Source organism: Scyliorhinus torazame, chromosome 29 (assembly GCF_047496885.1).
Source record: "Scyliorhinus torazame isolate Kashiwa2021f chromosome 29, sScyTor2.1, whole genome shotgun sequence".
Classification (NCBI taxonomy): Eukaryota; Metazoa; Chordata; class Chondrichthyes; order Carcharhiniformes; family Scyliorhinidae; genus Scyliorhinus; species Scyliorhinus torazame.
This window is the reverse complement of record NC_092735.1, coordinates 446455-474000: the sequence shown is the minus strand read 5'-3', so window position 1 is coordinate 474000 and position 27546 is coordinate 446455. Positions and strand designations below refer to the sequence as shown.

The 27546-nt window shown below is 55.6% G+C and overlaps 1 protein-coding gene across 1 annotated transcript in view; it reads left to right on the top strand.

The window, feature by feature from the left end:
- Nucleotides 1-27546, top strand: part of LOC140404115 (peroxisomal membrane protein PMP34-like) — a 163864-nt gene that overhangs the window by 56202 nt on the left and 80116 nt on the right. The window contains exon 3 of the mRNA XM_072492534.1: nucleotides 55-206. Within this exon, the coding sequence (XP_072348635.1) occupies nucleotides 55-206 (152 nt within the window). The remainder of the gene's footprint in view (nucleotides 1-54; nucleotides 207-27546) is intronic.

The following is a 27546-nucleotide window of genomic DNA, read 5'->3' as shown; positions in this document are numbered from 1 at the left end:
TGACCAAATAACAACCTTGGGTCCGTGACCTCGGTCTTCTCTCTCCTATTCCAGATTGGCGGTGTACCGCAGCTGGTTTTCCGTCATCTCCAGCCTCTGTTGCTCAAACCTCATCTACTTCTACACCTTCAATGCCTTGAAAGAAACTTGGGTCAAAGGGCAATCTTCCACCAACAGCAAGGACCTCACAATGGGTTTTATCTCTGGTACGTAGGTGCCTCCGCTTGTTGCCTGTTACTCTGCAACTGTGCGACAGGGTTTGAGAAAATCTCCCCACTGGCTCTTCTGTCAAACATCTTAAATGCGTCTCCACTGCGTTCTGAAGTGGTAACGGTTCCCACCCACGCCCAACTCACCTTCCTCATCACCACCAAGAAGTAAATCAAATCTTCATCGTCTCTGCTCCAGGGAGACGAATCCCGAGCTTCTCCACGTGACTGAAGCTCCTCATCTCTGATCCCTCTCCTGAAAATCACCTCCACTCCCCTCCAAGGGCATCCTGGGAAAGGCCATTCAACCACTCAATCTCACTGAATTCTGCAACTGGCTCGTGTCTGCTCGTTTAATTCCAACCAACTGCTCTGATTCTGTAACAATGTCCTTCCCGAACCAACATCTTCCAACTTCGGGTTTTCACACTTTCAGTCGATTGTCACGTCCTCTCCCCCTCCCCCTCCCTCCTTCCCCTCCCCACTCCCCCCTCCCCCTCTCTCCTCCCCCTCCCCCCTCCCTCCTCCCACTCCCCACTCCCTCCTCCCCACTCCTTCCTCCCAATCCCCACTCCCTCTTCCCCCTCCCCTTCCCCTCCCTCCTCCCCCTCCCCTTCCCGTCCCTCTCCCCCTCCCCCACCCCGTCACCCCTCCCCCTTCACCCCAACCGTCACCCCTCCCCCTCCCTCCCCCTCCTCCCCTCCCCCTTCTCCTCCTCCCCACCCCCATCTCCCTCCACCTCCCTCCTCCCCTTCCTCTAGATCACCTAGATAGGAATAATATGATCAGGGATAGTCAGCATGGCTTTGTGAAGGGTAGGTCATGCCTCACAAACCTTATTGAGTTCTTTGAGAAGGTGACTGAACAGGTAGACGAGGGTACAGCAGTTGATGAGGTGTATATGGATTTCAGCAAAGCGTTTGATAAGGTTCCCCATGGTAGGCTATTGCAGAAAATACGGAGGCTGGGGATTGAGGGTGATTTAGAGACGTGGATCAGAAATTGGCTAGCTGAAAGAAGACAGAGGGTGGTGGTTGATGGGAAATGTTCAGAATGGAGTTCAGTTACAAGTGGAGTACCACAAGGATCTGTTCTGGGGCCGTTGCTGTTTGTCATTTTTATCAATGACCTAGAGGAAGGCGCAGAAGGGTGGGTGAGTAAATTTGCAGACGATACTAAAGTCGGTGGTGTTGTCGATAGTGTGGAAGGATGTAGCAGGTTACAGAGGGATATAGATAAGCTGCAAAGCTGGGCTGAGAGGTGGCAAATGGAGTTTAATGTAGAGAAGTGTGAGGTGATTCACTTTGGAAGGAATAACAGGAATGCGGAATATTTGGCTAATGGAAAAGTTCTTGAAAGTGTGGATGAGCAGAGGGATCTAGGTGTCCATGTACATAGATCCCTGAAAGTTGCCACCCAGGTTGATAGGGTTGTGAAGAAGGCCTATGGAGTCTTCGCCTTTATTGGTAGAGGGATTGAGATCCGGAGTCAGGAGGTCATGTTGCAGCTGTACAGAACTCTGGTACGGCCGCATTTGGAGTATTGCGTACAGTTCTGGTCACCGCATTGTAGGAAGGATGTGGAGGCTTGGAGCGGGTGCAGAGGAGATTTACCAGGATGTTGCCTGGTATGGAGGGAAAATCTTATGAGGAAAGGCTGATGGACTTGAGGTTGTTTTCGTTGGATAGAAGAAGGTTAAGAGGAGACTTAATAGAGGCATACAAAATGATCAGAGGGTTGGATAGGGTGGACAGTGAGAGCCTTCTCCCGCGGATGGAAATGGCTGGCACGAGGGGACATAGCTTTAAACTGAGGGGTAATAGATATAGGACAGAGGTCAGAGGTAGGTTCTTTACGCAAAGAGTAGTGAGGCCGTGGAATGCCCTACCTGCAACAGTAGTGAACTCGCCAACATTGAGGGCATTTAAAAGTTTCTTGGATAAACATATGGATGATAATGGCATGGTGTAGGTTAGATGGCTTTTGTTTCGGTGCAACATCGTGGGCCGAAGGGCCTGTACTGCGCTGTATTGTTCTATGTTCTATGTTCCTCCGCCCTCCTCCCCCTCCCGCCTCCCCCTCCCCCCTCCCTCTCCCCCCTCCCCTCCCCCCTCCCTCTCCCCCTCCCCCCTCCCTCTTCCCCTCCTCCCCTCCCCCCCTCCCTCCTCCCCTCCCCCCCTCCTCCCCTCCCCTTCTTCCCCTCCCCCTCCCCCCTCCCTCCGGCCACGACAACGTTTTGAGGGAGAGTTCCCCTCTGTGTGAATATGTTTCCTGACATCACCCCTCTACGGCATAGAATCTGTGCAATGCAGAAGGAAGGCGTTTGGCCCACCAACCCTCTGAAAGAGCACCCTCCCTAGGCCAGTAACCCCTTCTAACCGTTGGACACTAAGGGCAATTTATCATGGCCAATCCACCTAACCTGCGCGTCTTTGGACTGTAGGAGGAAACCGGAGCACCCGGAGGAAACCCACGCAGACACGGGGAGAAGGTGCAGACTCCGCACAGACAGTGTCCCAAGCCGGGAATCGAGCCCGGGTCCCTGGAGCTGTAAGGCAGCAGTGCTAACCACTGTGCTCCCGTGTCGGTAGAAGCTGATCTGATCCCCAGCCCAGGCCCCAGTGAGACTGGGACACAAGTCAGCAATGTGCCTATTTTATTTATTTGTAATTGTATTTATTTTTTTATTGCTCACGTGAACATTTACTGAACATTGTCAGTATTTACAGGGAGTTCCCTGGGAGTGTGTCAGTATTTGCAGGGTGTTCCCGGGGAGTCTGTCAGTATTTACAGGGGGTCCCGGGGAGTGTGTCAGTATTTACAGGGAGTTCCCTGGGAGTGTGTCAGTATTTGCAGGGTGTTCCCGGGGAGTGTGTCAGTATTTGCAGGGTGTTCCCGGGGAGTGTGTCAGTATTTACAGGGGGTTCCCGGGGAGTGTGTCAGTATTTACAGGGTGTTCCCGGGGAGTGTGTCAGTATTTACAGGGTGCTCCCGGGGAGTGTGTCAGTATTTACAGGGGGTCCCCGAGGAGAGTGTCAGTATTTACAGGGTGTTCCCGGGGAGAGTGTCAGTGTTTACAGGGGTTCCCGGGGAGTGTGTCATTATTTACAGGGAGTTCCCGGGGAGTGTGTCAGTATTTACAGGGTGTTCCCGGGGAGTGTGTCAGTATTTACAGGGTGTTCCCGGGGTGTGTGTCAGTATTTACAGGGTATTCCCCGGGGCGTGTGTCAGTATTTACAGGGTGTTCCCGGGGAGTATGTCAGTCTTTACAGGTGGTTCCCGGGGTGTGTGTCAGTATTTACAGGGTGTTCCCGAGGGGTGTGTGTCAGTATTTACAGGGGGTCCCGGGGAGTGTGTCAGTATTTACAGGGTGTTCCCGGGGAGTGTGTCAGTATTTACAGGGTGTTCCCGGGGAGTGTGTCAGTATATACAGGAGGTCCCGGGGAGTGTGTCAGTATTTACAGGGGGTCCCCGGGGAGTGTGTCAGTATTTACAGGTTGTCCCCGGGGAGTGTGTCAGTATTTACTGGGAGTTCCCGGGGAGTGTGTCAGTATTTACAGGGGGTCCCCGGGGAGTGTGTCAGTATTTACAGGGTGTTCCCGGGGAGTGTGTCAGTATTTTCTGGGTGTTCCCGGGTGTGTGTCAGTATTTACAGGGTGTCCCCGTGGAGTGTGTCAGTATTTACAGGGTGTCCCCGGGGAGTGTGTCAGTATTTACTGGGAGTTCCCGGGGAGAGTTTCAGTATTTACAGGGTCTCCCCGGGGAGTGTGTCAGTATTTACAGGGTGTTCCCGGGGAGTGTGTCAGTATTTACAGGGGGTCCCTGGGGAGTGTGTCAGTATTTACAGGGTGTTCCTGGGGAGTGTGTCAGTATTTACAGGGGGTCCCCGGGGAGTGTGTCAGTATTCACAGGGGGTCCCCGGGGAGTGTGTCAGTGTTTACATGGGGTCCCCGGGGAGTGTGTCAGTATTTACAGGGAGTTCCCGGTGAGTGTGTCAGTATTTACATGGTGTTCCCGGGGAGTGTGTCAGTATTTACAGGGTGTTCCCGGGGAGTGTGTCAGTATTTACAGGGAGTTCCCGGGGAGTGTGTCAGTATTTACAGGGAGTTCCCGGGGAGTGTGTCAGTATTTACAGGGAGCTCCCGGGGAGTGTGTCAGTATTTACAGGGTGTCCCCGGGGAGTGTGTCAGTGTTTACAGCGTGTTCCCGGGGAGTGTGTCAGTATTTACAGGGTGTTCCCGGGGAGTGTGTCAGTATTTACAGGGTGATCCCGGGGAGTGTGTCAGTATTTACAGGGAGTTCCCGGGGAGTGTGTCAGTATTTGCAGGGTGTTCCCGGGGAGTGTGTCAGTATTTACGGGGTGCTCCCGGGGAGTGTGTCAGTATTTACAGGGTGTTCCCAGGGAGTGTGTCAGTATTTACAGGGTGTCCCCGGGGAGTGTGTTAGTATTTACAGGGTGTTCCCGGGGAGTGTGTCAGTATTTACAGGGTGTTCCCGGGGAGTGTGTCAGTATTTACAGGATGTTCACGGGGAGTGTGTCGGTATTTACAGGGCGTTCCCGGGGAGTGTGTCGGTATCTACAGAGCGTCCCCGGGGTGTGAGACAGTATTTACAGGCGCTCCCCGGGGTGTGTGTCAGTATTTACAGGGTGTTCCCGGGGAGTGTGTCAGTATTTACAGGGGGTCCCCGGGGAGTGTGTCAGTATTTACAGGGTGTTCCTGGGGAGTGTGTCAGTATTTACAGGGGGTCCCCGGGGAGTGTGTCAGTATTTACAGGGGGTCCCCGGGGAGTGTGTCAGTATTTACAGGGGGTCCCCGGGGAGTGTGTCAGTATTTACAGGGTGTTCCTGGGGAGTGTGTCAGTATTTACAGGGGGTCCCCGGGGAGTGTGTCAGTATTTACAGGGTGTTCCCGGGGAGTGTGTCAGTGTTTACATGGGGTCCCCGGGGAGTGTGTCAGTATTTACAGGGAGTTCCCGGTGAGTGTGTCAGTATTTACATGGTGTTCCCGGGGAGTGTGTCAGTATTTACAGGGTGTTCCCGGGGAGTGTGTCAGTATTTACAGGGAGTTCCCGGGGAGTGTGTCAGTATTTACAGGGAGTTCCCGGGGAGTGTGTCAGTATTTACAGGGAGCTGCCGGGGAGTGTGTCAGTATTTACAGGGGGTCCCCGGGGAGTGTGTCAGTATTTACAGGGTGTCCCCGGGGAGTGTGTCAGTGTTTACAGCGTGTTCCCGGGGAGTGTGTCAGTATTTACAGGGTGTTCCCGGGGAGTGTGTCAGTATTTACAGGGGGTCCCCGGGGAGTGTGTCAGTATTTACAGGGTGTTCCTGGGGAGTGTGTCAGTATTTACAGGGGGTCCCCGGGGAGTGTGTCAGTATTTACAGGGGGTCCCCGGGGAGTGTGTCAGTATTTACAGGGGGTCCCCGGGGAGTGTGTCAGTATTTACAGGGTGTTCCTGGGGAGTGTGTCAGTATTTACAGGGGATCCCCGGGGAGAGTGTCAGTATTTACAGGGTGTTCCCGGGGAGTGTGTCAGTGTTTACATGGGGTCCCCGGGGAGTGTGTCAGTATTTACAGGGAGTTCCCGGTGAGTGTGTCAGTATTTACATGGTGTTCCCGGGGAGTGTGTCAGTATTTACAGGGTGTTCCCGGGGAGTGTGTCAGTATTTACAGGGAGCTCCCGGGGAGTGTGTCAGTATTTACAGGGGGTCCCCGGGGAGTGTGTCAGTATTTACAGGGTGTCCCCGGGGAGTGTGTCAGTGTTTACAGCGTGTTCCCGGGGAGTGTGTCAGTATTTACAGGGTGTTCCCGAGGAGTGTGTCAGTATTTACAGGGTGATCCCGGGGAGTGTGTCAGTATTTACAGGGAGTTCCCGGGGAGTGTGACAGTATTTGCAGGGTGTTCCCGGGGAGTGTGTCAGTATTTACGGGGTGCTCCCGGGGAGTGTGTCAGTATTTACAGGGTGTTCCCAGGGAGTGTGTCAGTATTTACAGGGTGTTCCCGGGGAGTGTGTTAGTATTTACAGGGTGTTCCCGGGGAGTGTGTCAGTATTTACAGGGTGTTCCCGGGGAGTGTGTCAGTATTTACAGGATGTTCACGGGGAGTGTGTCGGTATTTACAGGGCGTTTCCGGGGAGTGTGTCGGTATCTACAGAGCGTCCCCGGGGTGTGAGACAGTACTTACAGGCGCTCCCCGGGGTGTGTGTCAGTATTTACAGGGAGTTCCCGGGGAGTGTGACAGTATTTACAGGCGCTCCCCGGTAAGTGTGTCGGTATTTACAGGGCGTCCCCGGGGAGTGTGTCAGTTTTTTCAGAGGGTCCCCAGGGAGTGTGTCAGTATTTACAGGCGGTCCCCGGGGAGTGTGTCGGTGTTTACAGGTGGTCCGCGAGGAGTGTGTCAGTATTTACAGGGTGTTCCCAGGGAGTGTGTCAGTATTTACAGAGCGTCCCCAGGGAGTGTGTCGGTATTTACAGAGCGTTCCCGGGGAGTGTGTCAGTATTTACAGGGGGTCACTGGGGAGTGTGTCAGTATTTACAGGGAGTCACCGGGGAGTGTGTCAGTATTTACAGGGAGTCCCCGGGGAGTGTGTCAGTATTTACAGGGGGTCCCCGGGGAGTGTGTCAGTATTTACAGAGCTTCCCCGGGGAGTGTGTCGGTATTTACAGGGTGTCCCCGGGGAGTTTGTCAGTATTTACAGAGCTTCCCCGGGGAGTGTGTCAGTATTTACAGGGGGTCCCTGGGGAGTGTGTCAGTATTTACAGGGAGTTCCCTGGGAGTGTGTCAGTATTTACAGGGTGTTCCCGGGGAGTGTGTCAGTATTTACAGGGTGCTCCCGGGGAGTGTGTCAGTATTTACAAGGTGTTCCCTGGGAGAGTGTCAGTATTTACAGGCGCTCCCCGTGGAGTGTGTCGGTATTTACAGGGCGTCCCCGGGTAGTGTGTCAGTTTTTTCAGGGGGTCCCCGGGGAGTGTGTCGGTATTTACAGGCGATCCCCGAGGAGTGTGTCGGTATTTACAGGGTGTTCCCGGGGAGTGTGTCAGTATTTACAGGGTGTTCCCGGGGAGTGTGTCAGTACTAACAGGGTGTCCCCGGGGAGTGTGTCAGTATTTACAGGGTGTTCCCGGGGAGTGTGTCAGTATTTACAGGGTGATCCCGGAGAGTGTGTCAGTATTGACAGAGCGTCCCCGGGGAGTGTGTCAGTATTTACAGAGCGTCCCCGAGGAGTGTGTCAGTATTTACAGAGCGTCCCCGGGAAGTGTGTCAGTATTTACAGGCGGTCCCCGGGGAGTGTGTCAGTATTTACAGTGTGTTCCAGGGGAGTGTGTCAGTATTTACAGGGTGTTCCCGGGGAGTGTGTCAGTATTTACAGGGGATTCCCGGAGAGTGTGTCAGTATTTACAGGGTGATCCCGGGGAGTGTGTCAGTATTTACAGGGAGTTCACGGGGAGTGTGTCAGTATTTACAGGGTGTTCCCGGGGAGTGTGTCAGTATTTACAGGGTGTCCCCGGGGAGTGTGTCAGTATTTACGGGGTGCTCCCGGGGAGTGTGTCAGTATTTACAGGGTGTTCCCAGGGAGTGTGTCAGTATTTACAGGGTGTTCCCGGGGAGTGTGTCAGTATTTACAGGGTGTTCCCGGGGAGTGTGTCAGTATTTACAGGGTGTTCCCGGGGCGTGTGTCAGTATTTACAGGGTGTTCACGGGGAGTGTGTCGGTATTTACAGGGCGTTCCCGGGGAGTGTGTCAGTATTTACAGGGTGCTCCCGGGGAGTGTGTCAGTATTTACAAGGTGTTCCCTGGGAGAGTGTCAGTATTTACAGGCGCTCCCCGTGGAGTGTGTCGGTATTTACAGGGCGTCCCCGGGTAGTGTGTCAGTTTTTTCAGGGGGTCCCCGGGGAGTGTGTCGGTATTTACAGGCGATCCCCGAGGAGTGTGTCGGTATTTACAGGGTGTTCCCGGGGAGTGTGTCAGTATTTACAGGGTGTTCCCGGGGAGTGTGTCAGTACTAACAGGGTGTCCCCGGGGAGTGTGTCAGTATTTACAGGGTGTTCCCGGGGAGTGTGTCAGTATTTACAGGGTGATCCCGGAGAGTGTGTCAGTATTGACAGAGCGTCCCCGGGGAGTGTGTCAGTATTTACAGAGCGTCCCCGAGGAGTGTGTCAGTATTTACAGTGTGTTCCAGGGGAGTGTGTCAGTATTTACAGGGCGTTCCCGGGGAATGTGTCAGTATTTACAGAGCGTCCCCGAGGAGTGTGTCAGTATTTACAGTGTGTTCCAGGGGAGTGTGTCAGTATTTGTAGGGTGTCCCCGGGGAGTGTGTCAGTATTTACAGTGTGTTCCAGGGGAGTGTGTCAGTATTTACAGGGTGTTCCCGGGGAGTGTGTCAGTATTTACAGGGGATTCCCGGAGAGTGTGTCAGTATTTACAGGGTGATCCCGGGGAGTGTGTCAGTATTTACAGGGAGTTCACGGGGAGTGTGTCAGTATTTACAGGGTGTTCCCGGGGAGTGTGTCAGTATTTACAGGGTGTCCCCGGGGAGTGTGTCAGTATTTACGGGGTGCTCCCGGGGAGTGTGTCAGTATTTACAGGGTGTTCCCAGGGAGTGTGTCAGTATTTACAGGGTGTTCCCGGGGAGTGTGTCAGTATTTACAGGGTGTTCCCGGGGAGTGTGTCAGTATTTACAGGGTGTTCCCGGGGAGTGTGTCAGTATTTACAGGGTGTTCCCGGGGAGTGTGTCAGTATTTACAGGGTGTTCACGGGGAGTGTGTCGATATTTACAGGGCGTTCCCGGGGACTATGTCGGTATCTACAGAGGAGTGTGTCGGTATTTACAGGCGGTCCCCGGGGAGTGTGTCTGTATTTGCAGGTGGTCCCCGGGGAGTGTGTCTTTATTTACAGGGTGTCCCCGGGGAGTGTGTCAGTATTTACAGAGCGTCCCCGGGGAGTGTGTCAGTATTTACAGGCGGTCCCCGGGGGGTGTGTCAGTATTTACAGAGCGTCCCCGGGGAGTGTGTCAGTATTTACAGGCGGTCCCCGGGGAGTGTGTCAGTATTCACAGGCGGTCCCCAGGGAGTGTGTCGTTATTTACAGGGTGTCCCGGGGAGTGTGTCAGTATTTACAGGGTGTTCCCGGGGAGTGTGTCAGTATTTACAGGGGATTCCCGGAGTGTGTGTCAGTATTTACAGGGCGTCCCCGGGGGAGTGTGTCAGTATTTACAGAGCGTCCCAGGGGAGTGTGTCAGTATTTATAGGGTGTCCCCGGGGAGTGTGTCGGTATTTACAGGGTGTCCCCGGGGAGTGTGTCAGTATTTACAGGGTGTCCCCGGGGTGTGTGTCGGTATTTACAGGGTGTCCCCGGGGTGCGTGTCGGTATTTACAGGGTGTCCCCGGGGAGTGTGTCGGTATTTACAGGGTGTCCCCGGGGAGTGTGTCAGTATTTACAGGGTGTTCCCGGGGAGTGTGTCGGTATTTACAGGGTGTCCCCGGGGAGTTTGTCAGTATTTACAGAGCTTCCCCGGGGAGTGTGTCAGTATTTACAGGGGGTCCCTGGGGAGTGTGTCAGTATTTACAGGGAGTTCCCTGGGAGTGTGTCAGTATTTACAGGGTGTTCCCGGGGAGTGTGTCAGTATTTACAGGGTGCTCCCGGGGAGTGTGTCAGTATTTACAAGGTGTTCCCTGGGAGAGTGTCAGTATTTACAGGCGCTCCCCGTGGAGTGTGTCGGTATTTACAGGGCGTCCCCGGGTAGTGTGTCAGTTTTTTCAGGGGGTCCCCGGGGAGTGTGTCGGTATTTACAGGCGATCCCCGAGGAGTGTGTCGGTATTTACAGGGTGTTCCCGGGGAGTGTGTCAGTATTTACAGGGTGTTCCCGGGGAGTGTGTCAGTACTAACAGGGTGTCCCCGGGGAGTGTGTCAGTATTTACAGGGTGTTCCCGGGGAGTGTGTCAGTATTTACAGGGTGATCCCGGAGAGTGTGTCAGTATTGACAGAGCGTCCCCGGGGAGTGTGTCAGTATTTACAGAGCGTCCCCGAGGAGTGTGTCAGTATTTACAGAGCGTCCCCGGGAAGTGTGTCAGTATTTACAGGCGGTCCCCGGGGAGTGTGTCAGTATTTACAGTGTGTTCCAGGGGAGTGTGTCAGTATTTACAGGGTGTTCCCGGGGAGTGTGTCAGTATTTACAGGGGATTCCCGGAGAGTGTGTCAGTATTTACAGGGTGATCCCGGGGAGTGTGTCAGTATTTACAGGGAGTTCACGGGGAGTGTGTCAGTATTTACAGGGTGTTCCCGGGGAGTGTGTCAGTATTTACAGGGTGTCCCCGGGGAGTGTGTCAGTATTTACGGGGTGCTCCCGGGGAGTGTGTCAGTATTTACAGGGTGTTCCCAGGGAGTGTGTCAGTATTTACAGGGTGTTCCCGGGGAGTGTGTCAGTATTTACAGGGTGTTCCCGGGGAGTGTGTCAGTATTTACAGGGTGTTCCCGGGGAGTGTGTCAGTATTTACAGGGTGTTCACGGGGAGTGTGTCGGTATTTACAGGGCGTTCCCGGGGAGTGTGTCAGTATTTACAGGGTGCTCCCGGGGAGTGTGTCAGTATTTACAAGGTGTTCCCTGGGAGAGTGTCAGTATTTACAGGCGCTCCCCGTGGAGTGTGTCGGTATTTACAGGGCGTCCCCGGGTAGTGTGTCAGTTTTTTCAGGGGGTCCCCGGGGAGTGTGTCGGTATTTACAGGCGATCCCCGAGGAGTGTGTCGGTATTTACAGGGTGTTCCCGGGGAGTGTGTCAGTATTTACAGGGTGTTCCCGGGGAGTGTGTCAGTACTAACAGGGTGTCCCCGGGGAGTGTGTCAGTATTTACAGGGTGTTCCCGGGGAGTGTGTCAGTATTTACAGGGTGATCCCGGAGAGTGTGTCAGTATTGACAGAGCGTCCCCGGGGAGTGTGTCAGTATTTACAGAGCGTCCCCGAGGAGTGTGTCAGTATTTACAGTGTGTTCCAGGGGAGTGTGTCAGTATTTACAGGGCGTTCCCGGGGAATGTGTCAGTATTTACAGAGCGTCCCCGAGGAGTGTGTCAGTATTTACAGTGTGTTCCAGGGGAGTGTGTCAGTATTTGTAGGGTGTCCCCGGGGAGTGTGTCAGTATTTACAGTGTGTTCCAGGGGAGTGTGTCAGTATTTACAGGGTGTTCCCGGGGAGTGTGTCAGTATTTACAGGGGATTCCCGGAGAGTGTGTCAGTATTTACAGGGTGATCCCGGGGAGTGTGTCAGTATTTACAGGGAGTTCACGGGGAGTGTGTCAGTATTTACAGGGTGTTCCCGGGGAGTGTGTCAGTATTTACAGGGTGTCCCCGGGGAGTGTGTCAGTATTTACGGGGTGCTCCCGGGGAGTGTGTCAGTATTTACAGGGTGTTCCCAGGGAGTGTGTCAGTATTTACAGGGTGTTCCCGGGGAGTGTGTCAGTATTTACAGGGTGTTCCCGGGGAGTGTGTCAGTATTTACAGGGTGTTCCCGGGGAGTGTGTCAGTATTTACAGGGTGTTCCCGGGGAGTGTGTCAGTATTTACAGGGTGTTCACGGGGAGTGTGTCGATATTTACAGGGCGTTCCCGGGGACTATGTCGGTATCTACAGAGGAGTGTGTCGGTATTTACAGGCGGTCCCCGGGGAGTGTGTCTGTATTTGCAGGTGGTCCCCGGGGAGTGTGTCTTTATTTACAGGGTGTCCCCGGGGAGTGTGTCAGTATTTACAGAGCGTCCCCGGGGAGTGTGTCAGTATTTACAGGCGGTCCCCGGGGGGTGTGTCAGTATTTACAGAGCGTCCCCGGGGAGTGTGTCAGTATTTACAGGCGGTCCCCGGGGAGTGTGTCAGTATTCACAGGCGGTCCCCAGGGAGTGTGTCGTTATTTACAGGGTGTCCCGGGGAGTGTGTCAGTATTTACAGGGGATTCCCGGAGTGTGTGTCAGTATTTACAGGGCGTCCCCGGGGGAGTGTGTCAGTATTTACAGAGCGTCCCAGGGGAGTGTGTCAGTATTTATAGGGTGTCCCCGGGGAGTGTGTCGGTATTTACAGGGTGTCCCCGGGGAGTGTGTCAGTATTTACAGGGTGTCCCCGGGGTGTGTGTCGGTATTTACAGGGTGTCCCCGGGGTGCGTGTCGGTATTTACAGGGTGTCCCCGGGGAGTGTGTCGGTATTTACAGGGTGTCCCCGGGGAGTGTGTCAGTATTTACAGGGTGTTCCCGGGGAGTGTGTCAGTATTTACAGGGTGCTCCCGGGGAGTGTGTCAGTATTTACAAGGTGTTCCCGGGGAGAGTGTCAGTGTTTACAGGGGCCCCGGGGAGTTCGTCAGTATTTACAGGGTGTTCCCGGGGAGAGTGTCAGTGTTTACAGGGGTTCCCGTGGAGTGTGTCAGTATTTACAGGGTGTTTCCAGGGAGTGTGTCGGTATCTACAGAGCGTACCCGGGGAGTGTGTCAGTATTTACAGGCGGTCCCCGATGAGTGTGTCAGTATTTACAGGCGGTCCCCGGGGAGTGTGTCAGTATTTACAGGCGGTCCACGGGGAGTGTGTCAGTATTTACAGAGCGTCCCGGGGTGTGTGTCGGTATTTACAGGGTGTCCCCGGGGAGTGTGCCAGTATTTACAGAGGGTCCCCGGGGAGTGTGTCAGTATTTACAGGCGGTACCCGGGGAGTGTGTCAGTATTCACAGGCGGTCCCCAGGGAGTGTGTCGTTATTTACAGGGTGTCCCCGGGGAGTGTGGCGGTATTTACAGAGCGTTCACGGGGAGTGTGTCGGTATTTACAGAGGGTCCCCGGGGAGTGTGTCAGTATTTACAGAGCGTCCCCGGGGAGTGTGTCGGTATTTACAGGGCGTCCCCGGGGAATGTGTCGGTATTTACAGGGTGTCCCCGGGGAGTGTGTCAGTATTTACAGAGGGTCCCCGGGGAGTGTGTCAGTATTTACAGGCGGTCCCCGGGGAGTGTGTCGATATTTACAGGCGGTCCCCAGGGAGTCTGTAAGTATTTACAGGCGGTTCCTGGGGAGTGTGTTGATATTTACAGGCGGTCCCCGGGGAGTGTGTCAGTATTTACAGGGTGTTCCCGGGGAGTGTGTCAGTATTTACAGAGCGTCCCCAGGGAGTGTGTCGGTATTTACAGGGTGCTCCCGGGGAGTGTGTCAGTATTTACAGGGTGCTCCCGGGGAGTGTGTCAGTATTTACAAGGTGTTCCCTGGGAGAGTGTCAGTATTTACAGGCGCTCCCCGGGGAGTGTGTTGGTATTTACAGGGCGTCCTCGGGTAGTGTGTCAGTTTTTTCAGGGGGTCCCCGGGGAGTGTGTCGGTATTTACAGGCGGTCCCCGAGGAGTGTGTCGGTATTTACAGGATGTCCCCGGGGAGTGTGTCTGTATTTGCAGGCGGTCCCCGGTGAGTGTGTCAGTATTTACATAGCGTCCCCGGGGAGTGTGTCAGTATTTACAGGCGGTCCCCGGGGAGTGTGTCAGTATTTACAGGGTGTTCCCGGGGAGTGTGTCAGTATTTACAGGGTGTTCCCGGGGAGTGTGTCAGTATTTACAGGGAATTCCCGGAGTGTGTGTCAGTATTTACAGGGGATCCCCGGGGAGTGTGTCAGTATTTGCAGTGGGTCCCCGGGGAGTGTGTCAGTATTTACAGGGTGTTCCCGGGGAGTGTGTCAGTATTTACAGGGCGTCCCCGGGGAGTGTGTCAGTATTTACAGAGCGTCCCCGGGGGAGTGTGTCAGTATTTACAGAGCGTCCCCGGGGAGTGTGTCAGTATTAATAGGGTGTCCCCGGGGAGTGTGTCGGTATTTACAGGGTGTCCCCGGGGAGTGTGTCAGTATTTACAGAGCGTCCCCGGGGTGTGTGTCGGTATTTACAGGGTGTCCCCGGGGAGTGTGTCAGTATTTACAAGGTGTTCCCTGGGAGAGTGTCAGTATTTACAGGGTGCTCCCGGGGAGTGTGTCAGTATTTACAAGGTGTTCCCTGGGAGAGTGTCAGTATTTACAGGGTGTCCCCGGGGAGTGTGTCAGTATTTACAGGGGGTCCCCGGGGAGTGTGTCAGTATTTACAGGGTGCTCCCGGGGAGTGTGTCAGTATTTACAAGGTGTTCCCTGGGAGAGTGTCAGTATTTACAGGCGCTCCCCGGGGAGTGTGTCGGTATTTACAGGGCGTCCCCGTGTAGTGTGTCAGTTTTTTCAGGGGGTCCCCGGGGAGTGTGTCAGTATTTACAGGCGGTCCCCGAGGAGTGTGTCTGTATTTGCAGGCGGTCCCCGTGGGGAGTGTGTCAGTATTTACAGAGCGTCCCCGGGGAGTGTGTCAGTATTTACAGGCGGTCCCCGGGGAGTGTGTCAGTATTTACAGCGTGTCCCCGGGGAGTGTGTCAGTATTTACAGAGCGTCCCCGGGGTGTGTGTCGGTATTTACAGGGTGTCCCCGGGGAGTGTGTCGGTATTTACAGGGTGTCCCCGGGGAGCGTGTCGGTATTTACAGGGTGTTCCTGGGGAGTGTGTCAGTGTTTACAGGGGGTCCCCGGGGAGTGTGTCAGTATTTACAGGGGGTCCCTGCGGAGTGTGTCGGTATTTACAGAGCATCCCCGGGGAGTGTGTCGGTATTTACAGGGTGTTCCTGGGGAGTGTGTCGGTATTTACAGGGTGTTCCCGGGGAATGTGTCAGTATTTGCAGGCGGTCCCCGGGGAGTGTGTCAGTATTTACAGAGCGTCCCCGGGGAGTGTGTCAGTATTTACAGGCGGTCCCCGGGGAGTGTGTCAGTATTTACAGCGTGTCCCCGGGGAGTGTGTCAGTATTTACAGAACGTCCCCGGGGTGTGTGTCGGTATTTACAGGGTGTCCCCGGGGAGTGTGTCGGTATTTACAGGGTGTCCCCGGGGAGTGTGTCGGTATTTACAGGGTGTTCCTGGGGAGTGTGTCAGTGTTTACAGGGGGTCCCCGGGGAGTGTGTCAGTATTTACAGGGGGTCCCTGCGGAGTGTGTCGGTATTTACAGAGCGTCCCCGGGGAGTGTGTCGGTATTTACAGGGTGTTCCCGGGGAATGTGTCAGTATTTACAGGGGGTCCCCGGGGAGTGTGTCGATATTTACAGGGAGTTCCCGGGGAGTGTGTCAGTATTTACAGGGTGTTCCCGGGGAGTGTGTCAGTATTTACAGAGGGTCCCCGGGGAGTGTGTCAGTATTTACAGGCGGTCCCCGAGGAGTGTGTCGGTATTTACAGGCGGTCCCCGAGGAGTGTGTCGGTATTTACAGGAGGTCCCCGGGGAGTGTGTCAGTATTTACAGGGTGTTCCCGGGGAGAGTGTCAGTGTTTACAGGGGTTCCCGGGGAGTGTGGCAGTATTTACAGGGTGTCCCCGGGGAGTATGTCAGTATTTTCAGGCGGTCCCCGATGAGTGTGTCGGTATTTACAGGGTGTTCCCGGGGAGTGTGTCAGTATTTACAGGCGGTCCCCGGGGAGTGTGTCAGTATTTACAGAGCGTCCCCGGGGTGTGTGTCGGTATTTACAGGGTGTCCCCGGGGAGTGTGCCAGTATTTACAGAGGGTCCCCGGGGAGTGTGTCAGTATTTACAGGGGTCCCCGGGGAGTGTGTCAGTATTTACAGGCGGTCCCCAGGGAGTGCGTCGTTATTTACAGGGTGTCCCCGGGGAGTGTGGCGGTATTTACAGAGCATTCCCGGGGAGTGTGTCGGTATTTACAGGGCGTCCCCGGGGAATGTGTCGGTATTTACAGGGTGTCCCCGGGGAGTGTGTCAGTATTTACAGGGTGTCCCCGGGGAGTGTGTCAGTATTTACAGAGCGTCCCCGGGGAGTGTGTCAGTATTTACAGAGGGTCCCCAGGGGGTGTGTCAGTATTTACAGTCGGTCCCCGGGGAGTGTGTCGATATTTATAGGCGGTACCCGCGGAGTGTGTCGGTATTTACAGGCGGTCCCCGGGGAGTTTGTCAGTATTTACAGAGCTTCCCCGGGGAGTGTGTCAGTATTTACAGGGGGTCCCCGGGGATTGTGTCAGTATTTACAGGGGGTCCCTGCGGAGTGTGTTGGTATTTACAGAGCGTCCCCGGGGAGTGTGTCGATATTTACAGGGGGTCCCCGGGGAGTGTGTCAGTATTTACAGGGGGTCCCTGCGGAGTGTGTCGGTATTTACAGAGCGTCCCCGGGGAGTGTGTCGATATTTACAGGGGGCCCCGGGGAGTGTGTCAGTATTTACTGGGAGTCCCCGGGGAGTGTGTCAGTATTTACAGGGTGTCCCCGGGGAGTGTGTCAGTATTTACAGGGTGTTCCCGGGGAGTGTGTCGGTATTTACAGGCGGTCCCCGGGGAGTGTGTCAGTATTTACAGGGTGTCTCCGGGGAGTGTGTCAGTATTTACAGGGAGTTCCCGGGGAGTGTGTCGGTATTTACAGGGGGTCCCCGGTGAGTATGTCAGTATTTACAGGGAGTCTCCGGGGAGTGTGTCAGTATTTACAGGGAGTTCCCGGGGAGTGTGTCGGTATTTACAGGGCGTCCCCGGGGAGTGTGTCTGTATTTACAGGGTGTCCCCGGGGAGTGTGTCGGTATTTACAGGGTGTCCCCGGGGAGTGTGGCGGTATTTACAGGGTGTCCCCGGGGAGTGTGGCGGTATTTACAGAGCTTCCCCGGGGAGTGTGTCGGTATTTACAGAGCGTCCCCGGGGAGTGTGTCAGTATTTACAGGCGGTCCCCGGGGAGTGTGTCGGTATTTACAGGCGTTCCCCGGGGAGTGTTTCGGTATTTACAGAGCGTCCCCGGGGAGTGTGTCAGTATTTACAGGCGGTCCCCGGGGAGTGTGTCGGTATTTACAGGCGTTCCCCGGGGAGTGTTTCGGTATTTACTGGCGGGCCCCGGGGAGTGTGTCGGTATTTACAGAGCGTCCCCGGGGAGTGTGTCAGTATTTACAGGCGGTCCCCGGGGAGTGTGTCGGTATTTACAGGCGTTCCCCGGGGAGTATTTCGGTATTTACTGGCGGGCCCCGGGGAGTGTGTCGGTATTTACAGGCGGTCCCCGGGGAGTGTGTCAGTATTTACAGGCGGGCCCCGGGGAGTGTGTCGATATTTACAGGGAGTTCCCGGGGAGTGTGTCAGTATTTACAGGGTGTTCCCGGGGAGTGTGTCAGTATTTACAGGATGTTCCCGGGGAGTGTGTCAGTATTTACAGGGTGTTCCCGGGGAGTGTGTCAGTATTTACTGGGTGCTCCCGGGGAGTGTGTCAGTATTTACAAGGTGTTCCCGGGGAGAGTGTCAGTATTTACAGGGTGTTCCCGGGGAGAGTGTCAGTGTTTACAGGGGTTCCCGGGGAGTGTGTCAGTATTTACAGGGTGTTTCCGGGGAGTGTGTCGGTATCAACAGAGCGTACCCGGGGAGTGTGTCAGTATTTTGAGGCGGTCCCCGATGAGTGTGTCGGTATTTACAGGCGGTCCCCGGGGAGTGTGTCAGTATTTACAGGGTGTTCCCGGGGAGTGTGTCAGTATTTACAGGCGGTCCCCGATGAGTGTGTCAGTATTTACAGGCGGTCCCCGGGGAGTGTGTCAGTATTTACAGGCGGTCCACGGGGAGTGTGTCAGTATTTACAGAGCGTCCCGGGGTGTGTGTCGGTATTTACAGGGTGTCCCCGGGGAGTGTGCCAGTATTTACAGAGGGTCCCCGGGGAGTGTGTCAGTATTTACAGGCGGTACCCGGGGAGTGTGTCAGTATTCACAGGCGGTCCCCAGGGAGTGTGTCGTTATTTACAGGGTGTCCCCGGGGAGTGTGGCGGTATTTACAGACCGTTCCCGGGGAGTGTGTCGGTATTTACAGAGGGTCCCCGGGGAGTGTGTCAGTATTTACAGAGCGTCCCCGGGGAGTGTGTCGGTATTTACAGGGCGTCCCCGGGGAATGTGTCGGTATTTACAGGGTGTCCCCGGGGAGTGTGTCAGTATTTACAGAGGGTCCCCGGGGAGTGTGTCAGTATTTACAGGCGGTCCCCGGGGAGTGTGTCGATATTTACAGGCGGTCCCCAGGGAGTCTGTAAGTATTTACAGGCGGTTCCCGGGGAGTGTGTTGATATTTACAGGCGGTCCCCGGGGAGTGTGTCAGTATTTACAGGGTGTTCCCGGGGAGTGTGTCAGTATTTACAGAGCGTCCCCAGGGAGTGTGTCGGTATTTACAGGGGGTCCCCGGGGAGTGTGTCAGTATTTACAGAGCTACCCCGGGGAGTGTGTCAGTATTTACAGGGCGTCCCCGGGGAGTTTGTCAGTATTTACAGGGTGCTCCCGGGGAGTGTGTCAGTATTTACAGGGTGTCCCCGGGGAGTGTGGCGGTATTTACAGGGTGTCCCCGGGGAGTGTGGCGGTATTTACAGAGCTTCCCCGGGGAGTGTGTCGGTATTTACAGAGCGTCCCCGGGGAGTGTGTCAGTATTTACAGGCGGTCCCCGGGGAGTGTGTCGGTATTTACAGGCGTTCCCCGGGGAGTGTTTCGGTATTTACAGAGCGTCCCCGGGGAGTGTGTCAGTATTTACAGGCGGTCCCCGGGGAGTGTGTCGGTATTTACAGGCGTTCCCCGGGGAGTATTTCGGTATTTACTGGCGGGCCCCGGGGAGTGTGTCGGTATTTACAGGCGGTCCCCGGGGAGTGTGTCAGTATTTACAGGCGGGCCCCGGGGAGTGTGTCGATATTTACAGGGAGTTCCCGGGGAGTGTGTCAGTATTTACAGGGTGTTCCCGGGGAGTGTGTCAGTATTTACAGGATGTTCCCGGGGAGTGTGTCAGTATTTACAGGGTGTTCCCGGGGAGTGTGTCAGTATTTACTGGGTGCTCCCGGGGAGTGTGTCAGTATTTACAAGGTGTTCCCGGGGAGAGTGTCAGTATTTACAGGGTGTTCCCGGGGAGAGTGTCAGTGTTTACAGGGGTTCCCGGGGAGTGTGTCAGTATTTACAGGGTGTTTCCGGGGAGTGTGTCGGTATCAACAGAGCGTACCCGGGGAGTGTGTCAGTATTTTGAGGCGGTCCCCGATGAGTGTGTCGGTATTTACAGGCGGTCCCCGGGGAGTGTGTCAGTATTTACAGGGTGTTCCCGGGGAGTGTGTCAGTATTTACAGGCGGTCCCCGATGAGTGTGTCAGTATTTACAGGCGGTCCCCGGGGAGTGTGTCAGTATTTACAGGCGGTCCACGGGGAGTGTGTCAGTATTTACAGAGCGTCCCGGGGTGTGTGTCGGTATTTACAGGGTGTCCCCGGGGAGTGTGCCAGTATTTACAGAGGGTCCCCGGGGAGTGTGTCAGTATTTACAGGCGGTACCCGGGGAGTGTGTCAGTATTCACAGGCGGTCCCCAGGGAGTGTGTCGTTATTTACAGAGTGTCCCCGGGGAGTGTGGCGGTATTTACAGACCGTTCCCGGGGAGTGTGTCGGTATTTACAGAGGGTCCCCGGGGAGTGTGTCGGTATTTACAGGGTGTCCCCGGGGAGTGTGTCAGTATTTACAGAGGGTCCCCGGGGAGTGTGTCAGTATTTACAGGCGGTCCCCGGGGAGTGTGTAGATATTTACAGGCGGTCCCCAGGGAGTCTGTAAGTATTTACAGGCGGTTCCCGGGGAGTGTGTTGATATTTACAGGCGGTCCCCGGGGAGTGTGTCAGTATTTACAGGGTGTTCCCGGGGAGTGTGTCAGTATTTACAGAGCGTCCCCAGGGAGTGTGTCGGTATTTACAGGGGGTCCCCGGGGAGTGTGTCAGTATTTACAGAGCTACCCCGGGGAGTGTGTCAGTATTTACAGGGTGCTCCCGGGGAGTGTGTCAGTATTTACAAGGTGTTCCCTGGGAGAGTGTCAGTATTTACAGGCGCTCCCCGGGGTGTGTGTTGGTATTTACAGGGCGTCCTCGGGTAGTGTGTCAGTTTTTTCAGGGGGTCCCCGGGGAGTGTGTCGGTATTTACAGGCGGTCCCCGAGGAGTGTGTCGGTATTTACAGGAGGTCCCCGGGGAGTGTGTCTGTATTTGCAGGCGGTCCCCGGTGAGTGTGTCAGTATTTACATAGCGTCCCCGGGGAGTGTGTCAGTATTTACAGGCGGTCCCCGGGGAGTGTGTCAGTATTTACAGGGAGTCTCCGGGGAGTGTGTCAGTATTTACAGGGAGTTCCCGGGGAGTGTGTCGGTATTTACAGGGGGTCCCCGGTGAGTATGTCAGTATTTACAGGGAGTCTCCGGGGAGTGTGTCAGTATTTACAGGGAGTTCCCGGGGAGTGTGTCGGTATTTACAGGGCGTCCCCGGGGAGTGTGTCTGTATTTACAGGGTGTCCCCGGGGAGTGTGTCGGTATTTACAGGGTGTCCCCGGGGAGTGTGGCGGTATTTACAGGCGGTCCCCGGGGAGTGTGTCGGTATTTACAGGCGTTCCCCGGGGAGTGTTTCGGTATTTACTGGCGGGCCCCGGGGAGTGTGTCGGTATTTACAGAGCGTCCCCGGGGAGTGTGTCAGTATTTACAGGCGGGCCCCGGGGAGTGTGTCGATATTTACAGGGAGTTCCCGGGGAGTGTGTCAGTATTTACAGGGTGTTCCCGGGGAGTGTGTCAGTATTTACAGGATGTTCCCGGGGAGTGTGTCAGTATTTACAGGGTGTTCCCGGGGAGTGTGTCAGTATTTACTGGGTGCTCCCGGGGAGTGTGTCAGTATTTACAAAGTGTTCCCGGGGAGAGTGTCAGTATTTACAGGGTGTTCCCGGGGAGAGTGTCAGTGTTTACAGGGGTTCCCGGGGAGTGTGTCAGTATTTACAGGGTGTTTCCGGGGAGTGTGTCGGTATCAACAGAGCGTACCCGGGGAGTGTGTCAGTATTTACAGGCGGTCCCCGATGAGTGTGTCGGTATTTACAGGCGGTCCCCGGGGAGAGTGTCAGTATTTACAGGGTGTTCCCGGGGAGTGTGTCAGTATTTACAGGCGGTCCCCGATGAGTGTGTCAGTATTTATAGGCGGTCCCCGGGGAGTGTGTCAGTATTTACAGGCGGTCCACGGGGAGTGTGTCAGTATTTACAGAGCGTCCCGGGGTGTGTGTCGGTATTTACAGGGTGTCCCCGGGGAGTGTGCCAGTATTTACAGAGGGTCCCCGGGGAGTGTGTCAGTATTTACAGGCGGTACCCGGGGAGTGTGTCAGTATTCACAGGCGGTCCCCAGGGAGTGTGTCGTTATTTACAGGGTGTCCCCGGGGAGTGTGGCGGTATTTACAGACCGTTCCCGGGGAGTGTGTCGGTATTTACAGAGGGTCCCCGGGGAGTGTGTCAGTATTTACAGAGCGTCCCCGGGGAGTGTGTCGGTATTTACAGGGCGTCCCCGGGGAATGTGTCGGTATTTACAGGGTGTCCCCGGGGAGTGTGTCAGTATTTACAGAGGGTCCCCGGGGAGTGTGTCAGTATTTACAGGCGGTCCCCGGGGAGTGTGTCGATATTTACAGGCGGTCCCCAGGGAGTCTGTAAGTATTTACAGGCGGTTCCCGGGGAGTGTGTTGATATTTACAGGCGGTCCCCGGGGAGTGTGTCAGTATTTACAGGGTGTTCCCGGGGAGTGTGTCAGTATTTACAGAGCGTCCCCAGGGAGTGTGTCGGTATTTACAGGGGGTCCCCGGGGAGTGTGTCAGTATTTACAGAGCTACCCCGGGGAGTGTGTCAGTATTTACAGGGCGTCCCCGGGGAGTGTGTCAGTATTTACAGGGTGCTCCCGGGGAGTGTGTCAGTATTTACAGGGTGCTCCCGGGGAGTGTGTCAGTATTTACAAGGTGTTCCCTGGGAGAGTGTCAGTATTTACAGGCGCTCCCCGGGGAGTGTGTTGGTATTTACAGGGCGTCCTCGGGTAGTGTGTCAGTTTTTTCAGGGGGTCCCCGGGGAGTGTGTCGGTATTTACAGGCGGTCCCCGGTGAGTGTGTCAGTATTTACATAGCGTCCCCGGGGAGTGTGTCAGTATTTACAGGCGGTCCCCGGGGAGTGTGTCAGTATTTACAGGGTGTTCCCGGGGAGTGTGTCAGTATTTACAGGGTGTTCCCGGGGAGTGTGTCAGTATTTACAGGGGATTCCCGGAGTGTGTGTCAGTATTTACAGGGGATCCCCGGGAAGTGTGTCAGTATTTGCAGTGGGTCCCCGGGGAGTGTGTCAGTATTTACAGGGTGTTCCCGGGGAGTGTGTCAGTATTTACAGGGCGTCCCCGGGGAGTGTGTCAGTATTTACAGAGCGTCCCCGGGGGAGTGTGTCAGTATTTACAGAGCGTCCCCGGGGAGTGTGTCAGTATTTATAGGGTGTCCCCGGGGAGTGTGTCGGTATTTACAGGGTGCTCCCGGGGAGTGTGTCAGTATTTACAAGGTGTTCCCTGGGAGAGTGTCAGTATTTACAGGGTGTCCCCGGGGAGTGTGTCAGTATTTACAGGGTGTCCCCGGGGAGTGTGTCAGTATTTACAGGCGGTCCCCGGGGAGTGTGTCAGTATTTACAGAGCGTCCCCGGGGAGTGTGTCAGTATTTACAGGGTGCTCCCGGGGAGTGTGTCAGTATTTACAAGGTGTTCCCTGGGAGAGTGTCAGTATTTACAGACGCTCCCCGGGGAGTGTGTCGGTATTTACAGGGCGTCCCCGTGTAGTGTGTCAGTTTTTTCAGGGGGTCCCCGGGGAGTGTGTCAGTATTTACAGGCGGTCCCCGAGGAGTGTGTCTGTATTTGCAGGCGGTCCCCGGGGAGTGTGTCAGTATTTACAGAGCGTCCCCGGGGAGTGTGTCAGTATTTACAAGCGGTCCCCGGGGAGTGTGTCAGTATTTACAGCGTGTCCCCGGGGAGTGTGTCAGTATTTACAGAGCGTCCCCGGGGTGTGTGTCGGTATTTACAGGGTGTCCCCGGGGAGTGTGTCGGTATTTACAGGGTGTCCCCGGGGAGTGTGGCGGTATTTACAGGGTGTCCCTGCGGAGTGTGTCGGTATTTACAGAGCGTCCCCGGGGAGTGTGTCGGTATTTACAGGGTGTTCCTGGGGAGTGTGTCAGTGTTTACAGGGGGTCCCCGGGGAGTGTGTCAGTATTTACAGGGGGTCCCTGCGGAGTGTGTCGGTATTTACAGAGCGTCCCCGGGGAGTGTGTCGGTATTTACAGGGTGTTCCTGGGGAGTGTGTCGGTATTTACAGGGTGTTCCCGGGGAATGTGTCAGTATTTACAGGGGGTCCCCGGGGAGTGTGTCGATATTTACAGGGAGTTCCCGGGGAGTGTGTCAGTATTTACAGGGTGATCCCGGGGAGTGTGTCAGTATTTACAGAGCGTCCCCGTGGAGTGTGTCGGTATTTACAGGGCGTCCCCGGGGAATGTGTCGGTATTTACAGGGTGTCCCCGGGGAGTGTGTCAGTATTTACAGAGGGTCCCCGGGGAGTGTGTCAGTATTTACAGGCGGTCCCCGGGGAGTGTGTCGATATTTACAGGCGGTCCCCGGGGAGTGTGTCGGTAGTTACAGGCGGTCCCCGGGGAGTGTGTCGGTATTTACAGGCGGTCCCCGGGGAGTTTGTCAGTATTTACAGAGCTTCCCCGGGGAGTGTGTCAGTTTTACAGGGGGTCCCCGGGGATTGTGTCAGTATTTACAGGGGGTCCCTGCGGAGTGTGTCGGTATTTACAGAGCGTCCCCGGGGAGTGTGTCGATATTTACAGGGGGTACCCGGGGAGTGTGTCAGTATTTACAGGGGGTCCCTGCGGAGTGTGTCGGTATTTACAGAGCGTCCCCGGGGAGTGTGTTGATATTTACAGGGGGTCCCCGGGGGAGAGTGTCAGTATTTACAGGGAGTCCCCGGGGAGTGTGTCAGTATTTACAGGGTGTCCCCGGGGAGTGTGTCAGTATTTACAGGCGGTCCCCGGGGAGTGTGTCAGTATTTACAGAGGGTCCCCGGGGAGTGTGTCAGTATTTACAGGCGGTCCCCAGGGAGTCTAAGTATTTACAGGCGGTTCCCGGGGAGTGTGTTGATATTTACAGGCGGTCCCCGTCGAGTGTGTCAGTATTTACAGGGGGTCCCTGCGGAGTGTGTCGGTATTTACAGAGCGTCCCCGGGGAGTGTGTTGATATTTACAGGGGGTCCCCGGGGGAGAGTGTCAGTATTTACAGGGAGTCCCCGGGGAGTGTGTCAGTATTTACAGGGGATCCCCGGGGAGTGTGTCAGTATTTACAGGCGGTCCCCGGGGAGTGTGTCAGTATTTACAGAGGGTCCCCGGGGAGTGTGTCAGTATTTACAGGCGGTCCCCAGGGAGTGTGTCGGTATTTACCGAGCGTTCCCGGGGAGTGTGTCAGTATTTACAGGGCGTCCCCGGGTAGTGTGTCAGTTTTTTCAGGGGGTCCCCGGGGAGTGTGTCAGTATTTACAGGCGGTCCCCGAGGAGTGTGTCGGTATTTACAGGAGGTCCCCGAGGAGTGTGTCGGTATTTACAGGAGGTCCCCGAGGAGTGTGTCGGTATTTACAGGAGGTCCCCGGGGAGTGTGTCGGTATTTACAGGCGGTCCCCGAGGAGTGTGTCGGTATTTACAGGAGGTCCCCGGGGAGTGTGTCAGTATTTACAGGGTGTCCCCGGGGAGTGTGTCAGTATTTACAGGAGGTCCCCGAGGAGTGTGTCGGTATTTACAGGCGGTCCCCGAGGAGTGTGTCGGTATTTACAGGAGGTCCCCGGGGAGTGTGTCAGTATTTACAGGGTGTCCCCGGGGAGTGTGTCAGTATTTACAGAGCGTCCCCGGGGAGTGTGTCAGTATTTACAGGGTGTTCCCGGGGGGGAGAGAGTCAGTATTTACAGGGTGTCCCCGGGGAGTGTGTCAGTATTTACTGAGCGTCCCCGGGGAGTGTGTCAGTATTTGTAGGGTGTCCCCGGGGAGTGTGTCGGTATTTACAGAGCGTCCCCGGGGTGTGTGTCGGTATTTACAGAGCGTCCCCGGGGAGTGTGTCAGTATTTGTAGGGTGTCCCCGGGGAGTGTGTCGGTATTTACAGAGCGTCCCCGGGGTGTGTGTCGGTATTTACAGGGTGTCCCCGGGGAGTGTGTCAGTATTTACAGGGTGTCCCCGGGGAGTGTGGCGGAATTTACAGGGTGTCCCTGGGGAGTGTGTCAGTATTTACAGGGGGTCCCTGCGGAGTGTGTCGGTATTTACAGAGCGTCCCCGGGGAGTGTGTCGGTATTTACAGGGTGTTCCTGGGGAGTGTGTCGGTATTTAGAGGGTGTTCCCGGGGAGTGTGTCAGTATTTACAGGGGGTCCTCGGGGAGTGTGTCGATATTTACAGGGAGTTCCCGCGGAGTGTGTCAGTATTTACAGGGTGTTCCCGGGGAGTGTGTCAGTATTTACAGGATGTTCCCGGGGAGTGTGTCAGTAGTTACAGGGTGTTCCCGGGGAGTGTGTCAGTATTTACAGGGTGCTCCCGGGGAGTGTGTCAGTATTTACAAGGTGTTCCCGGGGAGAGTGTCAGTGTTTACAGAGGCCCCGAGGAGTGTGTCAGTATTTACAGGGTGTTCCCGGGGAGAGTGTCAGTGTTTACAGGGGTTCCCGGGGAGTGTGGCAGTATTTACAGGGTGTTTCCGGGGACTGTGTCGGTATCTACAGAGCGTACCCGGGGAGTGTGTCAGTATTTACAGGCGGTCCCCGATGAGTGTGTCGGTATTTACAGGGTGTTCCCGGGGAGTGTGTCAGTATTTACAGGCGGTCCCCGGGGAGTGTGTCAGTATTTACAGGCGGTCCCCGGGGAGTGTGTCAGTATTTACAGAGCGTCCCCGGGGTGTGTGTCGGTATTTACAGGGTGTCCCCGGGGAGTGTGCCAGTATTTACAGAGGGTCCCCGGGGAGTGTGTCAGTATTTACAGGGGTCCCCGGGGAGTGTGTCAGTATTTACAGGCGGTCCTCAGGGAGTGCGTCGTTATTTACAGGGTGTCCCCGGGGAGTGTGGCGGTATTTACAGAGCATTCCCGGGAGTGTGTCGGTATTTACAGGGCGTCCCCGGGGAATGTGTCGGTATTTACAGCGTGTCCCCGGGGAGTGTGTCAGTATTTACAGGGTGTCCCCGGGGAGTGTGTCAGTATTTACAGAGCGTCCCCGGGGAGTGTGTCAGTATTTACAGAGGGTCCCCAGGGGGTGTGTCAGTATTTAAATTCGGTCCCCGGGGAGGGTGTCGATATTTACAGGCGGTACCCGCGGAGTGTGTCGGTATTTGCAGGCGGTCCCCGTGGAGTTTGTCAGTATTTACAGAGCTTCCCCGGGGAGTGTGTCAGTATTTACAGGGGGTCCCCGGGGATTGTGTCAGTATTTACAGGGGGTCACTGCGGAGTGTGTCGGTATTTACAGAGCGTCCCCGGGGAGTGTGTCGATATTTACAGGGGGGTCCCCGGGGAGTGTGTTAGTATTTACAGGGGGTCCCTGCGGAGTGTGTCGGTATTTACAGAGCGTCCCCGGGGAGTGTGTCGATATTTACAGGGGGCCCCGGGGAGTGTGTCAGTATTTACTGGGAGTCCCCGGGGAGTGTGTCAGTATTTACAGGGTGTCCCCGGGGAGTGTGTCAGTATTTACAGGGTGTTCCCGGGGAGTGTGTCGGTATTTACAGGCGGTCCCCGGGGAGTGTGTCAGTATTTACAGGGAGTCTCCGGGGAGTGTGTCAGTATTTACAGGGAGTTCCCGGGGAGTGTGTCGGTATTTACAGGGGGTCCCCGGTGAGTATGTCAGTATTTACAGGGAGTCTCCGGGGAGTGTGTCAGTATTTACAGGGAGTTCCCGGGGAGTGTGTCGGTATTTACAGGGCGTCCCCGGGGAGTGTGTCAGTATTTACAGGGGGTCCCCGGGGAGTGTGTCAGTATTTACAGGCGGGCCCCGGGGAGTGTGTCGGTATTTACAGGCGGTCCCCGGGGAGTGTGTCGGTATTTACAGGCGGTCCCCGGGGAGTGTGTCGGTATTTACAGGCGGGCCCCGGGGAGTGTGTCGGTATTTACAGGCGGTCCCCTGGGAGTGTGTCGGTATTTACAGGTGGTCTCCGGGGAGTGTGTCAGTATTTACAGGCGGGCCCCGGGGAGTGTGTCAGTATTTACAGGGTGTCCCCGGGGAGTGTGTCGGTATTTACAGGCGGTCCCCGGGGAGTGTGTCGGTATTTACAGGCGGGCCCCGGGGCGTGTGTCAGTATTTACAGGGTGTCTCCGGGGAGTGTGTCGGTATTTACAGGCGGTCCCCGGGGAGTGTGTCTGTATTTACAGGCGGGCCCCGGGGCGTGTGTCAGTATTTACAGGGTGTCCCCGGGGAGTGTGTCGGTATTTACAGGCGGTCCCCGGGGAGTGTGTCAGTATTTACAGGGCGTCCCCGGGGAGTGTGTCAGTATTTACAGTGGGTCCCCGGGGAGTGTGTCAGTATTTACAGGG